This window comes from Protopterus annectens, chromosome 1.part0, assembly GCF_019279795.1.
Source record: "Protopterus annectens isolate FY-2018-M chromosome 1.part0, PAN1.0, whole genome shotgun sequence".
Classification (NCBI taxonomy): domain Eukaryota; kingdom Metazoa; phylum Chordata; order Ceratodontiformes; family Protopteridae; genus Protopterus; species Protopterus annectens.
The window spans coordinates 89,787,413-89,802,977 of record NC_056725.1 but is presented as its reverse complement, the minus strand read 5'-3'; the positions used below and the strand labels follow the sequence as shown (position 1 = coordinate 89,802,977).

At 40.5% G+C, this 15,565-nt stretch overlaps 1 protein-coding gene across 2 annotated transcripts in view; it reads left to right on the top strand.

Annotated features, from left to right (window-relative positions):
• Positions 1-15,565, top strand: part of PPP1R37 (protein phosphatase 1 regulatory subunit 37) — a 1,521,445-nt gene that overhangs the window by 1,003,906 nt on the left and 501,974 nt on the right. For both annotated transcript variants that reach the window (XM_044086439.1, XM_044086507.1), the window contains exon 9: positions 6,499-6,640. In XM_044086439.1, the coding sequence (XP_043942374.1) occupies positions 6,499-6,640 (142 nt within the window). The remainder of the gene's footprint in view (positions 1-6,498; positions 6,641-15,565) is intronic.

Here is a 15,565-nt window from a genome sequence, read left to right as displayed (position 1 = left end):
TTGCTTCTTATTTTTATAGCTTTATTTTTTTCATCTGTTAGATTTTACTGTGGTTTTACATAGTAATGTTTTATCATTTCATTCGTTTACTACACTTTTCTGTCCTTTTCTATATCAGTTATTTTCCACAAAAACATTTTTTTCTTGGTAATGCTTTTTTCTTCATTTATACACTTTCTCATGTTCTCTTTTTACCATACCCCAAAATTTATGATGTTACAATTTTACTACTAATCTCTCTTTTTCATTTATCTGCTTTAACACTTTGTGTGTGTGTGTGTATATATATATATATATATATATGTATTATACCACTGTGTTAACCCTAAACCTTCTTTCTCTTTATTTACATACAAAACTCCTCTTTTTCCTGGGTTAATCTAGAACCCCATATAAATGAAAAATTACTTGCAGTAGTTCCTTTTTATGTACTGTTGGCAAGTATGCTGTTTTTCCAATCAGTACTGAATTTATCAAATAAGCCTTTTTTCTGAATGCTAATTTACTTTTTCTCCAGGAAAAAAAAAAAAACAGATTTGTTTTATTTCTTCTATTATTTTTTTGTGTTCAATTCTACTTGCATCTTTATATACGAATTTTGCAGCCAACACAGGAATTTAATTTATTGTAAAATGTATATCCCCTACGTTTACTACATCACCTAAATCTTTACTATTCTTTTAATTAAAGCCACGCCTATCATCTCTAGATACTCATTTGTGCAAATTATTGCTTCTTTTATCCAAATTTTTTTGCAGTTATTATAATGTCATCTGCATATGTTATCAGAATTGAAATTCCTAACTCTTCAGGTGATATATATCCTGCGTCCTTTATTTTGTAATTAATTTCATATGCCTGTCACATTCATAACTAATGCAAAGAGTGTACAACTCATGGGCCTCAATACTAGGATTCGGGGTTGATTGGTAACTCTATCAGTGTACACTTCTCAAAAGTCGGCCATCCTTCTAGGCTTTGACCTTCCATGTCTGCCAGCACCAACCTTGATTTTCAAGTTCAGTGTTTTTCAGCTTCAGCACTGATATTGGTTTTATTGGAACTAACTCTTCTTCTCAGTATTGGCCTTGCTTCTAGATTTCACTGCTTATAATGTTGGCACAGATGCAGACTCATTTTTCCTAAGCCCTTGGACACAGCTGTTTGGAGATGGTTCTAATGTAGTACCCTAGTTATTGTTCTCTTCTGTCTGGGCCCTTCCAACCTCCATTGCCTGTCCTAACCTAATTTACTCATTAATCTTAGACCATTTTTTACCTTTTTTTTTTTGACGGGGGGGATGCATTCATCAGGTCCAGTAACTCAACCTCATCCTTCTGCCTGTCTGGATGAAAAAGGCATTAAGGATTTGGGCTAGCTTACTTGGTTCCTTTGATATACGACTAGCTTTTGATGCTGTTCAAAGCTATATAAGCACTTTAGCATGTTTAATAAGACTATTTCCCTTTTTACTTAAATAGGTGCTGTGACAGTGTGACTACCTATGGACCCCTTTTCTGTCTCTGTGTCTTTTGAAACTAGAAATGGAAGGATCTTGGTGTTTACACTTGCTCTGTGAACATTGGCTCTAGGTGATAGTCACTGCTGATGCAACACCGTGACCCTATGTACATAATCGAGGAAAGGAGGTTGATGATATATACCAGTACTCTGAATGGAAGCATGTGCACACAGTATAAGTTCAGATGTAGTCTGGTGTTCGATTCCAGGACAGTCATTTAGTTATGTATTCCACCTGTGATTTCTTTGAGATCCAGTTTAGGAGTCATTGTTGAGAGGTTCATGTATTGCATTTCTAAGTGTCCCATTATCAGATAGTAGACATGCAGTGCACTAGTCAGGTTTCGCATATCTGCTTGGAGTACATTCCAAAAGTCATATACAAGCATATGACGCACAGCAATAGTGATTCAGAAACAAACTTTAAGTCCCCTACATACAATGAAGAACAGGGAAAATAGTGACCGCGTTATACCACCTTCCCTTTGTAGAACTGAGCATGCAAGAGCAAGTCCATACACATCAGGAAATGTGCACAAAATAATAAAACTGAATTATAGTATGAATAGACATGCTAGATCTGACCTTCCCCTCCAAGCATGAGGCCCAGTTACTGTGAGATCATGCAGTACCAGAACCGTAAAGAAATCCCATGTAGCAATAAAACATGTAACTAAATCAGCTTCAACTTTCGTCACAGTTCTCTCTTGGCCATGGAAATCCCATCTGTGATAGCATACTGCTCTCCAGAAGAAGTTGCTATACTGAGTCATGGAACTAAGCTGAGCAGCATTGTTTTCTGATGCTGTGATTAGCATTATGAGGTCAGCAGCTGTCACTTCCTTTAGTTACATGCAAAGTTTAACTAAATAATGGAACTACATGATGCCCCTTTTCTTTAACAGCTTCATGATGTAACAGGAATGAGTGCTTTTGAGCAAGAACACTAGTAAAGTAATCATTCTTAAAAAAGGCCAGTTTACCATTTACTCTGATTTGGCCCTTTTGACTCTGCAGCCTTAAGCACTTGTTGCTTTGTGCAGAAATTGCAAAATCTGGAGATGATGGTATACAGTGGACTGTTAGATGTCCAGAACACACAAGATAAAAAGCCCTCTGCATCCTCTTTGTGAAAGATTGTTGCCGAAATTCAAGATGTATGTCCAGTTTTGCTTCTGGAAATCCAGTATATTAATCAGTACTAAGTGAAAATTCATTGTATTGTTGCATGATGCTCAGTTCTCTTGATTAGCAGTTTTCGTAATGAGGAGTGCGTTCTATTTCAGTATGAAGCGAATCTGTGCTTTTGCATCAGAAAGGCATTTGTCAGCATCACACGGGTTGCCCTCTGGTCACTTTATTTTAGATGTGTTATCAACCATTATTGTCTTGAGATCTGAGTACTGCAGCTTGTTGCTGTGAAGTAGGAATATAATAGCAGCCTTAATTTCAGTGCACCATCAGCTGGTGTCATGGAGTCCATAGTCACAGTGATGCAGATGAAAAAAAGGAGCATCTAGAGAAGATGGCCTACTGACTTGATTTCCTTGAAGCAAAAGGTATTTACTGATGATGAAACTGAATAGGAACGTGGCGCACAGAAACTAAGTGATGTCCTTCTGTTCCATTGTTGCAGTATTCTACATGTGGATTTACCCTTCTTCCTTTCCAGTTCCGGCCAGGATTCCAAAGATGTTCAGTCCCTCTAGGTGCGTCAGATGTCTGACGTGGCTGCAGGAACAAACTGGAAAGGAAGAAACCCACATGTAGAATACTGCAACATGGAAGAAAGGGCATCTATGGTTATGATAATATTTTACACAACTTTCATTTCTCTGCTGAGCTCTTGGAACATTCCCAGACTGTACCCCACAAAGAGATTATAGAACCTTTCCCTTTTTCAGGGGATGGAAAAGGAGACATGTTTCTAACCCATTCTGTGTCTCAATGATTTCAGCAAACATATCTACTAGCAGATTCTAGTTGGTGATTGTCCAGGGGTCTTTTTTTTTTTTTGGCATTGGGGTATGTGGATGATGTTGATTGACTGAATGATTTTTCATGCCATAATAACGTCTGGGATGCCGGGATTACACAGAGTTTCTTTGAGTCACTTTATTTCTTTTTCATTTTCAGCACAAAATATTGTCAAATGGTCTTCTAGCTGTGATAGCAGGGGCCATGTAAGAACAGCAGATTCTTGTTTTCCCTTGCCTCGGTGACTGCATCCCGGTTGCCTTGTCAGTGAACTCCCTGATAGCAGGTTCTTGTTTGTGCTCTTACATGATTGCAGGCCCTTGGAGTCTCTGTAAAATGGCACAAGTCCTCCCTAGTTCCATCCCTGTGGAATGCCCTCACTGGAGCATTTCTTATCACTGTTTAGTGCTGGTTGTTCTCGCATGCACAGTCTTGGCAATTTGGGTAAAATCACAGTGGAAAGTCATGTTCAGAGATGTGTTAACATACCCAAGGATGTGTGTGTTGCTATAGATACTGGGGTGTTGGTGGCTGTCATGCACCCCCTTCCATGGGGGGGGGGGGGGCTGGCAGCACAGTGGTTTGGGCTACGAGCTGTTAATGAGCTGCTCCCTTGTGTGTCATGGTTTGATACCCTCAGCCTTTGTTTGCCTACTGTGTGACCTTGAGTAAGTCACTTAACCACAGAGAAATTGAGCTAGGAGCCTCAGTGGTTTCTTTGAACACATTTGATGATTGTGCCAGACCCTTTAGGGTCTAGAGTAATGAGCTATTTCCACAGATTTCATTGTGGGGTTTTTTTCTGCAGTCAGATTTGTATGCTTTAATGCACACTTTGCTGTTGGACTGGGGATCTCCCTTGGGTGCTTCCTGATGCACCTGGCCAGGGAAGTGGGTTTAGCTTAAAGCAGCTGGAGCCAAGAGCAGTGTTCTTCAGCTTCAAAGCTTTAGTAGGGGAGTTAAGACAGGAGTCATTCCTGCTTTATTCCAACAACTAGGCCTGCCTGGAGAGAAACCCATGGATTGACTCCTGCCCTTACCCCTTTTGTCAAAAAATGATACAAGCCTGGTAGTGAACCATTTACTAGGGAATCATTCAAAGTTGTTCACATTTTGGAGGAAGTAAATACATTGACAGGCGCTAATGACAGTTCCGTCTTCACTTGAAGTTTAGAATAAGTGTCTTTTCTGATCAAAGCCTTCTATAGGAGAGCATTTCAGATGTCAGCCTGCTCGCCACTTCTCTCTTCCCAGTGTTCAGCTTGACTCAGCAGGGCAAGGACTTTGATAATAGACAAATCTCTCCTACCCACCCCTCCCCCCAAACATGTTGTAAAGATGATTTACTGGATGCTTTGAAGCATTTTCCTATTATTCTGTGTCTGGTTGCAGACTTCAAAGAACACAGGTGAAGTCTCCTTGTTTTTTTCTGCATAGTGACTAGAAAGGATGAGTTCAGGTGCTTAAGCATCTGGCAGTAAAGAAAATTATCCCCAGACCCATTTGTAAAATAAGGAAGTGTTCTTAAGCTGGAAGTGCTTCCGGCTGTGAATATTTCTCTGGGTGAGAGGTATTTGTATACTGCCTCAGTTGTCTGGCTGGCAAGTGATTCTAACTTATCTCGGACATTTAATTTGAGTCTCTCTTATTCCATCGTTCACTTACAATTTTTTACGCTCTCTGTATCAGCCTTCTGGGTGGCAGAACAGTGCCCAAGCATTTGCTGGTTAAGCAACTGCTTAAAGGGGTTGTGCATCTTTTCCAGTCTTTACAGAGACTTTGTGCCCATTGAGATTTTAATTATGTGGTTTATAATTTGCCAGTCCCTTTCAAGCCAGCTGATTTCGTGGGTCTAATATTAATCTCTGAGAGGGACTTCTCTTGATGGCAGTCTCTTCTACCTGTAGAGTCTTTGAATTGCAGGCAGTTGTCTGTAGGGAACTACAAATAGTCTCTTAAAGTGATTGTCTGCCGTTAAGTGTGCAATTCACAGTTCCTCCTGAATGTGGTTTCATAAATGGTTAAGCCAGTTCATTCATCTGTCTGTCCTCTTTCCAGGGGTAGAGTCCGTTACACAGAGACAGAGTTGTTTTTTTAACTACACCATGGATGTAGAGTTCATGAGTTCAGGAAAACTGACTAGCTGTTTGTCATCTTAGCTTCAGGAAAGAAGGGGTTTACAGTGGCTGAGTAAGTTGTATCCACATGAACTGCTAACTAGATTGTCTTTTGCTTTGTGCAAAGAGTTGCATGCTGAAAAATACTTCTGTAAAATATCACCCTACCAATGGAGTTGATTCCTTCTGGTGCTTTTCCAGAAGCGTGCCGTGCCTGTCATAGGCATTTATGCCACCTCCACTTGGTTGTCACATGGACTGTCATACCAAGATTCCAAGTTTCTTTGGCACTAGTGTGCATCAGATGTCATCCATTTGAGCCCTTGACCGTTGGCCTTCCTGTGGCTCTGGCCAGCTAGTGAGGTTTACTTTTCACTGCATTTCCCCACAGTTACCCACCATAGAGAGCTTTGTAATTAGATACAACCGCATGTTCTTCATTTTGTCAGGTGATTTGTATGAAGGCCCTCTGCATGTGTACATCTGTCTTTCAGGTTCTGCTTACTCACTGCTTGAAGATGTTCTTGGAAGTACAACCTCCTAGTCCAGTGTGTCAGCAGGAGTTATGCATGTCATTAAGCTCAGCACTGAATGAAATTTCAGCAGTGTGCATGACAGAGGATATCACAACATGACATACTTAAATCAAATGTGGAGGGCCTTTTAACGGATTAAATGGGTGAGAGTTATTCTGTTATTTCTAGTGCTGTGTGCCATAACTGTTCATTAAGTTAGATATCCTTCATTTGATTAGCAGCATAAGAATATGCCATTCAAAATGCATATTGTGTAGGAAAAAGAGTTATGAATTGTTTGATTTTGCCCATGGTAGTTTTTATTTATCTGTCTATCTATTTATGTATTTATTTTTATTCTTTGCTAGCCACACACGCAAAGTTTGGAGACTCTGAACCTTGGGCACAATCCTATTGGAAATGAAGGTGTACGTAACCTGAAAAGTGGACTAATCGCAAACCGCTCAGTTCTGCGTTTGGGGCTAGCCTCTACCAAAATCAACTGTGAAGGTGTGTGTGTAACAGAATTAAGTTTTACTGCAGATGTAGCATTCCGTTATTTGTTCAGTTTTTTCTTAAATATCCTCAGGGATACGAGTTATCACATCCATGAGTTGAATTTCTGTTTAATACAGTTTTCTAGGATTATCTTAAGAGACAGCTCACTTTCTTGTCAAAACAAAACTAAGTTTATGTGAATTCTGCACTGCCTGGAAGAATGACCCAGATTAATGTGTGCAGCCACCTATATGTGATTATACTTTGCTGATCACCAGAACCAGTAATACACAAATCAGCTAAAAAAAAAAGTAAATAAGGAATACATACTGGTTTGGATATTAATGGATTAGTGATTGTATACATACTTGTGTTGACATTCTGAATGAATTCTGCAAGTGTCTGCATTACTCCATTTTAAGAATTTCATAAATGTTAATGAATCTTCGTAAACCCATTTAATACATAACACAGCAGTTCTTTTTTCCTTTGATGAAGCAGTGCAGTACTTTAGTAATGCTCCCTTTACCCATCATTATATCTTTGAACCATAAGCAGCAATGGATAATTACAACCCTTGATGCCTGAAGGCTAATGATGTCCTTTGACTGGATTTTACTGTGATGTATGAACAGGTTCAAGAGTTACCACCTGAGTTAGAAGGACCTTCAAGAATGGTGCTTATACAAGTAGAAATAGTAAAAAGGAGGAAAGATCCAAGATGGACATTGAGTAGTAGCACCTGTAAAGAGCTCTGCAGAAAGAATCCGTTTTACAAGAAGGTGACAGAAAATAAGAAAACATTTTACTTTTGACCTGGAATTATAAGGATTTGTCAAAAATACTGGAAAAGGGAACATTTTCCTGTCAACATATCCTTAATTTATTTCTTGACGTGGACTACGTCTGTAAATGAGTTCCTCAGTCTTCCTGTGGTGAAATGTCGCAGAAAAAATAGATTCAGCAAATTCAGGAGCTTACCATGAAAACTGACAACTTACAAAAATAAATTAGACAATATACTAAGTAGACATAAATACTGTCATTTATGATTAAAAACCAGAATTCTGAAAGTTAAGGACATAAAAAGCACCTTAAATAACATAGGTGGAAGAATGAAGGAAGGAGAAAAACACATTTCTTACTGAAGCAAATCACTTGATTAGTCAATAACACTGGAATTAAAGACCTAAAGAATAGACAGAGAGGAACCAGTATAAGAATATATGGAGTTCCTAAAAAGACTAAAAGAAGTTTAGTAAGTAATTTGCCTGCCCCTCATTTGGACAGTTATTGAATGTAATGCTCCCTTTGGCATGCATCTCTCCAGACATACGCAACAACTGGAATGCCTACAGAGATACCTTAATTAAAGGATACAAGGCCTGAACAACATGTTCTACGTGGACTGACTCATAGCTCTGTCACTGTACTCTGTATCCTACAGACTGCTACAAAGTGACCTGTGTCTAGCATACAAGGCATCCTCCAACCCATTACTGATGGATTTTCAGATCATACCTCAAATACAACCTTGGCCACGTCTCAGACTTTGGTTCTGTAACTCAAGTTCCTCCCCTTACCTATAATCCTCTCTTAAGCCCTAGATTACCTTCGATCTCGTTTGTTGCTTCCATTGCAGAAGTGGTTTCTTTGTCTCGAGCATTTTGGGATAAGACAGTTTTTCTGCTTAAGGTTAGCGTCTTCTGTCAGGGTCCTTTCATTTCTTTCTCTTTTTCCTCCTGCCTCCTCTATAGAATTAAAAAAAAGCTTCTAAAGATATTGTTGCTGTTGGTGATGGTTTCTCTCCTAGGCCTAGCCCACTTCTCTCCCTTTTCTTTTTATACTCCTCGGAGAAATCTTAGTACTGTTGTTGCTATTTTCTTTCCCAGGTTTATGAAAATTTCTGGTACCATTGTTGGTATTCTGTCTGTTTTTCTCTAGCTTTCATTGCGTATGTTTTTTTTTTTTTTTCAGTGTTGTTCCAGCCTTCTTTACAGGATGTCAGATAAGCCTGTGGGTTTTAATAAATGTTCATTGTGTAGTTCCAAAACACCCAACTCAGATGCCTTATTGTCTTGGAGCTGCTAGTCTTGAAGTTGAGTGTGATACTGAATGCAGGAACAAACTTCTTTTCAAAACTTTATGGACTTTTTCTTCCTCCTGAATATCTGGAGTGTCTCCTTTTGCTACTAAACTTGTAAAAAATGTTAAAGGGAAAAGGTGATAAGACCAAAGAAAAATCAAAAAGAAAAGTCTGAGTTGAGGAAGTGCTCCCTGACCTCTGTCCTCACTCATTGCCGACTAAATCTCTGCCCCTGAAGATATCCAAAATATCGGATCTGCCCACCTCTTCCAATGTGGTATTGGTTCCATGCAAGTCTCCAAGCCATAGGCATCCCTGATTCTCTCTAGAACTTATTTCATCGAGGCTTCATTCTTCTCATCTGCAAGAAACTCCATGTAGAGTTTCTAGACATCCATATTCCTCCTCAGCCTTCAGGTCTACTGGAGCCTATCTGAAGTAAATGCGGATAGGATGATGAGAAAATTTCTTAGGACCCAAATTCAGTAGTTCTACAGCTTGGCTCCCATTGGACCTGAGAGTTTTGGACCAGCCCAAACACCTTTAGTGACTCCTACTATGTTCTGCTATTTGGCTTCAGGGGTTAAGGTTCTGAGAACTCCAAGATTGTCTGGGTCAGATCCAAAGACCTGGCTTCCGTCGACTCCAGCATCTCCTCTAATCCAGCTGGGGCTGACCTTGTTGGAGCTGGAAGAATTTCGGAGATGTAGCTTTGGTGCTGGATCTGGGAGTAGGGATTTGACCCAAGATGTTCAGAGCTTTCCCTTCCCTTCAGGATCTAAGAGCTAGACAGTTCGGCTCCAACCTCTGTGTCAAGGCAGGGTCACAGGGAAGTCTTGGATTTCTACAGACAGGTGGCTTCGGCTCCTGCTGGAGCACTCCTGGGCTCCCTATCGATGTCTGCATTTGAAGCAGTGGAGAGAGCTCTTCACGTGACTGGAGATGGGACATCCTTACCCTCCCCTCATGTCCACTCCCTCCACAACTGTCTGCCCTGGGTCCTGAGTCTGCTTATTCTGGCCACTGGGGCCGCTGGTCCAGTCTAGCCTCAAGATGTTCCTTTTGCAGGACTCCCCACACACTCCCTGGTCCTTTTCAAAACATCAGCATGAGGACATTCCGCAGAAGCATACATGCAAGAAGAAGCACATTGATTCCTTGTAGGCGTCTTTACCAGAAGACAGTAATTTTGATGAAGTAGAGGGATCCCCCAGTTCACCCCCTTGAGGATGTCTCATTCTGAGAAATTGTCGAACTTCTGGAAGGAGGTTGGTCTTCACAAAGCCCCTTCCCAGGAAGAGTCTGTGTTTATTGAGTCTTTTGGAACTGGCTCAGCTACATTCTGGATGGTACCCCTGGCAGATGAAATGGTGGCCCTCATTTCCCGTCAAGCTTGGAAGGATCTGGATATGACAGAGCCCATTCCAAAAAAAGAAAAAAAAAACAGTGCAGTACTTAGTTGCGTCTAAGGACTGTGCCTGTTGGGAGCAGGAGTCTCCCAGTTGATGCCATGCTGGTTGCCGCAGTCACCAAAAAGGAGCTTGCTAAAGAATGTTCATTTATCCATCCTCCTAATAGAGAGTCTAGGATACTGGACAGATTCAGGAAGTGAGTTTTTGCTTCAATGTTGCCCTGCAGTCGCTGAATTATCTGGCATAGTTCACAAGGTTTCAGATGGATTTGATGAAAGAGCTTACCAAATCCATCTCAGGGTTTTTGTTGCCAGAGAATAAAAAGACAGTTTCCTCACAACTAGCCATCCCTCCAGTCCCTGTCAAATGCATCCATTCATCTGATCTCACATACTACGAAGGTTTTTTTAAGAGCAATTGATTCGTGCATTACCATTAGATGGCACACTTGGATGCGCCTGTGCGACTTTGTTGCCCTACAAAACATCCTTAATCAGTGCAACCGTTGATGGATATATCTTATTTGGACCCAAAGTTAAGCAGACTCCCTCCAGGAGTCAATAGGATGGGAAAAATCCTGTCTGCTGTAGGGATATATTTTTCTACTCCTCAGAGGACCTTCTCAGGAAAAAAGAAAGGGGTCGAAAGATGTGGTTCCAGAAATGGCATGGGTTCTCTTCAGGACTGCTCTGTAGATAGATCTCCCTGCAGCAGAGGGTGGAACTCTAATGGCAGATGTCATCCATGCTGTGGGGGAGGTGGACCCACAAAACCAAGGCTTCAGAGGTCCCGTTATCCAGTAGCCTTTTCAGCTCCCCTGAATAGCTGCCCAACTGCTGCAGTCTGGAGGTAGTTGGAGGGGCACTCATCTCTGCACCTGGAAGCCTGGACATCTATCACCAGAGATGTCTGGGTGCAGCGAGTAATTACCAGAGGTTATTGCATTCCCTTTTCCTTCCCCACCCATTCACCAAAGAAAAACTCCTGACATACCAGCCCATCAGAGGAAGGAAGCAACCTGAAAGATAGAAAAGCTGCTGAGAAAGAGTTTTTCGAGAGGTCCCATCAGACCAATGAGGATTCAGAACTTATTCAAGATTTTTTTTTGTGCCAAAGAATACGGAGTCCTCTGGCCAGTATTGGACCAAAGCCACTTAAACCAGTTTTTTCAAACACTCCAAGTTTTGAATGGCCGCAATTCAGTCCATTCCCATCTTCTGAGGAAGAAAGATTGAATGTGCTTTATGGATCTCCAAGATGCGTACTGTTACATAAAAATAAAAGATCCAGGAGATACCTTTGCTTACGGCTGGGAGCCAGTCACTTTCAGTTCAGAGTCCTGCCCTTTAGTCACATCCCAGCCTCTTAGTGTTCAGCAAATGTATGGCAGTGGTTGCAGCTCACCTGAGACTACTGGGTTTCCGTGTGTTTCCATACCTCAGTGACTGGCTCCTCACGGCTCCCACCAGGCGTCTACTGACACTTGCCAGAGACTTATATGCTCCATTTATGTCCACACCTGGGCATCACAGTCAACTACAACAAATCTCACTTCCTTCTCTCCTAAACCCTGGCATTCTAAGGAAACATCTGGATACATTTTTTCAAGTAGTTCAGTTTCCTCAGTCCAGAGTGTCCAAATTACAACTTTAAGCGAAAAATCTATTCTTTCTTCAGTCACCAGCAGCCAGGCTGGTCCTTCAGCTTCTTGGGTCAATGGCAGCCTCCATAATCCTTCTACGCTTAGCAAGGTACTACATGAGAGTACTGCAGTGGACTCTAACAGTCCAGTAGTCTGTGAATCAAAAATCCATGACATCTCCTATTCGAATCATGAAGATGTGCTTGACAGCTTTTGCCCTGGTGGATTCACCCACTAGATGTTTTGCAGGACCACCCTTTTGTTCTTTCAGTGACCAAAGCCACAGTGACCATGGACCTTTCACAGCTTGGGGGGGGGGTTCATTGCCTACGACAGACAGTTCAAGGCACGTCGTCCCCCTTAAAGGCCATCCTTCACATCACCGTCCTAAAGATGAGGGCAGTCCTCCTAGCATTGCAGGCTTTTCAAGACATCCTACCTCAAGAGATAATTGCTGTACAGGTGGACAGCATGTCAGTGGTCTGGTACATCGGCAAACGGGGGAGCCCACTTGGTGCTGGGAGGCAATGAGTGTGTGTCAATGGACGATCTCTTCCAGCCATTTTCTTTTAACAATGCACATTCCAGAGAAGTCCAGTGTTTTAACAGATGGGCTGCACAGATCTATTCTTATACCTCAATAGTGATCTCTCTGTTCTTTAGTGACAGAACAGATTTTTTGCCAGTGGGGCCAACTGTGCTGCAACCTGTTTGTCTCTGCCCACAATTCCAAATGTAGCAGTTCTTAACCCTAATTCCCTGAGGCGAGTCATCGAGTGACGATCTGATCCATGATTGGCTCCCTGGACTCCTTTACACCTGTCGTCTCACACCTCTCATATCAAAGTTTGTATAGAAAGCTTATCAATGGAAGAGCAGTGTGAACCTCATTACCCTATTCTGGCCTCAAGTGTGGTTCACATTCATCTGGCCTCACCTCATATACTGTCCCCAGATTCTAGATTCCCTTCCGGATTTTCTGTCTCACACCTGTGGGCTATCTCACTAGATATACAAGCCCTCAGGTTGACTACTTGGTTTCTTCACTTCCAGTGATGGCTAAACAGTCCAGGCATTCTTCCCAGGTTTTACATACTTGCCAAAAAATCTCCAGTAGGAAGATATACAAGAGCAGATGGAAAAGATTCTCAATCTGGGCTTATAAGAGAAACCTAGACCCCTTTTCCACATCCATTCCAGCAGTTTTAGAATTTCTGGCTTCCGTTTTTCATAGTGGAGCAAGTTACTCTACAGTTAAAGTACAGCTAGCTGAAAATTACAATTTTCATGCAAAGATCATTTGTCGTTGGCCTCGCTTATGTTATTCAAAGCCTTCCTTAAAGGTACGTTTTTGCTCAGGCCACCTATCAAGGACCCCACCCCTCCTTGGAACCTCACAATTCTTCTGGCCTTGACTTAGTTTCCCTTTGAACCCACAGCAAAGGCAGATTTAAACTTTTTGTCATGGAAAACCATGTTCTAGTTGCTGTTACATCTGTTAAGAGTTTCAGAGCTTCAGGCTTTGTCTTGCCATCCACCTTCTATAATTTTTCATAAAGACAGGGTTTTTCCTCACACCATTCCATCCTTTCTTCTGAAAAAAAAAGCCCAAAATGTTCAGATACAAGATGTACAAAAAGGTTGAGAGAGAAATTAGAGGAAAGAAAAATACTTCCGCAAGAAAAACTGTCAGAAGCTTCAAATAAAAATGTGTGGTCATTAATACAACAGATTTGTGAAAAACAGTATATAGACCAAGAAACTTTGATCTTTTTGGAAAAAGAAGCATCAGAGGAAGTTTGAAAATATAAACAAAACCTAGATATTTTTGAAAAGTATAAAAAAGAAATGTGGACATGGGAAAGAAAGAGAGATTTGATATGGTGCAATATTTATGCAAAGGCGAAAGCCAAATTAATCAATATAAAAAAGGCAGCCCCAAAGATATTCAAAGAGAAATACAGATAAAGGCATCCAGACATGGAAAATTTCACAGTAAGAAATACAAAGAGGGAATGTAGAAAAGCAGAATAGTAAAATAGAAGTAAAAAAAAAATAGAAGTTGAGGTTATGGAGTGCCTGCAAAGTGAAGGATTTGATGTAGAAGGTCTAACACAGATGGAACGAGTCCCCCAAAGTAAGGAGAAATAGGAAGATCAGGAGATATCTGAAGAAAAAATATGGATTTGAGAAAGAAAAAGAGAGTTAATATAATATGGTGTAATATCTATGCAAAGGAGAAAGCAAAACTAATCAATGCAAAATGAGCAGCACCAAAGATATTTGAAGAGAAATACAGGGAAAGGAATCCAGACATAGAAAACTTTACAATACAAAAAAGAAAAAAAAGAAAAATAGAAAAGGAGATCAGTAATGGTGGAGTTAAAGAAACAGAAACTGAGGTTATGGAGTACCTCCAAAGTGAAGGCTTCAGTGTAGAAAATCTAATTCAGAAAACACCACAAAAGGATAGAGCAATGGAACTCCAAATTAAGGGGAAACCAGTAGAATGGGAAGCAATTGGTCAGGTGCCATATGACGATATTTTGGAGCCTTCCACAGGAAACGAGTATAAACATTCACTTGAAGCTGTATGGCAAGGGAAGGAACAGGAAACTGTGGAAACTGACACAGTTAATGTTGAGGAGTGACAGGCCAGTGAATTCTAATGTGCAGAGCAATGGATGGCACAGGAGGAAATTGAAGAGAATGTGCCACAGGAAGATGCAATAGAACTTTCTATAGAATGCCCGCAGGAAATGGAAAACAAAACGTGCCCTCAGTTTAGAAGAAAACGAGATAAGAGAAGAGTTATTTGACTTAATAGAGAGAGACATATTAAGATCGATGAAAGAAGTAGACTGCAGAAGGTCAATAAAACTCAAAAAGTCAGAAGTTTGATAAAACAAATGAACACAATAATTAGGACTGTCCATATAGATCCATGTGATCCAACAGAAATAAACAGGAATATTACTATGCAGCTAAATTAGTAACTAATAAAGTTTTACCACAAGAACACAGGATAGTGAGAGAGAGAAAGGGGAGAAATCGAATACCATCATGGAAGTATCGAATAGAGAAAACTATAAAGCAGCTAAGACAAGAAGCGTCATTGTATGATGAAAGCAATGCGCATTATTAGAAGAGATCAAGATCTATAATGCACTATCGCAAATAAACTAAAAATCTCAGCACAGGCGGAAAAACTTAGAAGGTATGCAGATAAATATAAAAGAAAAGTACAAAATAAGCAATTTGATGACCCAAAAAAGTTTTAGAGAGAATTGGGAAACAAAAGGAATTGAAAGACCACCAAAAAAAGAAATAGATACATATTGGAGACGTATCTATGAAGATCCTGTGAAACATAACAAAGATGCTAAATGGATAGAAGTAGTAAAAGAAAGAATAAGAAGTTTAAAGGTACAGAATATGAAATGGGATGAAATAACCGCTAGAGAGATTGAAATAAAGTTAAATAAAGTCTTGACTTGGAAAACCCCATGCCCAAGTGGAGTACCTAACTTCTGGTTAAAAGTATTAGCATCTTTGCATGAAGATTTAGCCATCATTAAGAACTATTTATATGCACACCCCGAACAGACAACCTGGCTAACAACAGGAAAAACAATGTTCCTACTACTTAGAGTGAACCTGCAAGCTACACTAAAAGTTGTACACCAATAACTTGCCTTCCGACGACGTATAAACTATACACTGGAAATGATGCGTGACAAGTCTGTACTCATTTAGAAAAAAACTCAATTATGGCAATAGAACAAAAGGGCAATAAA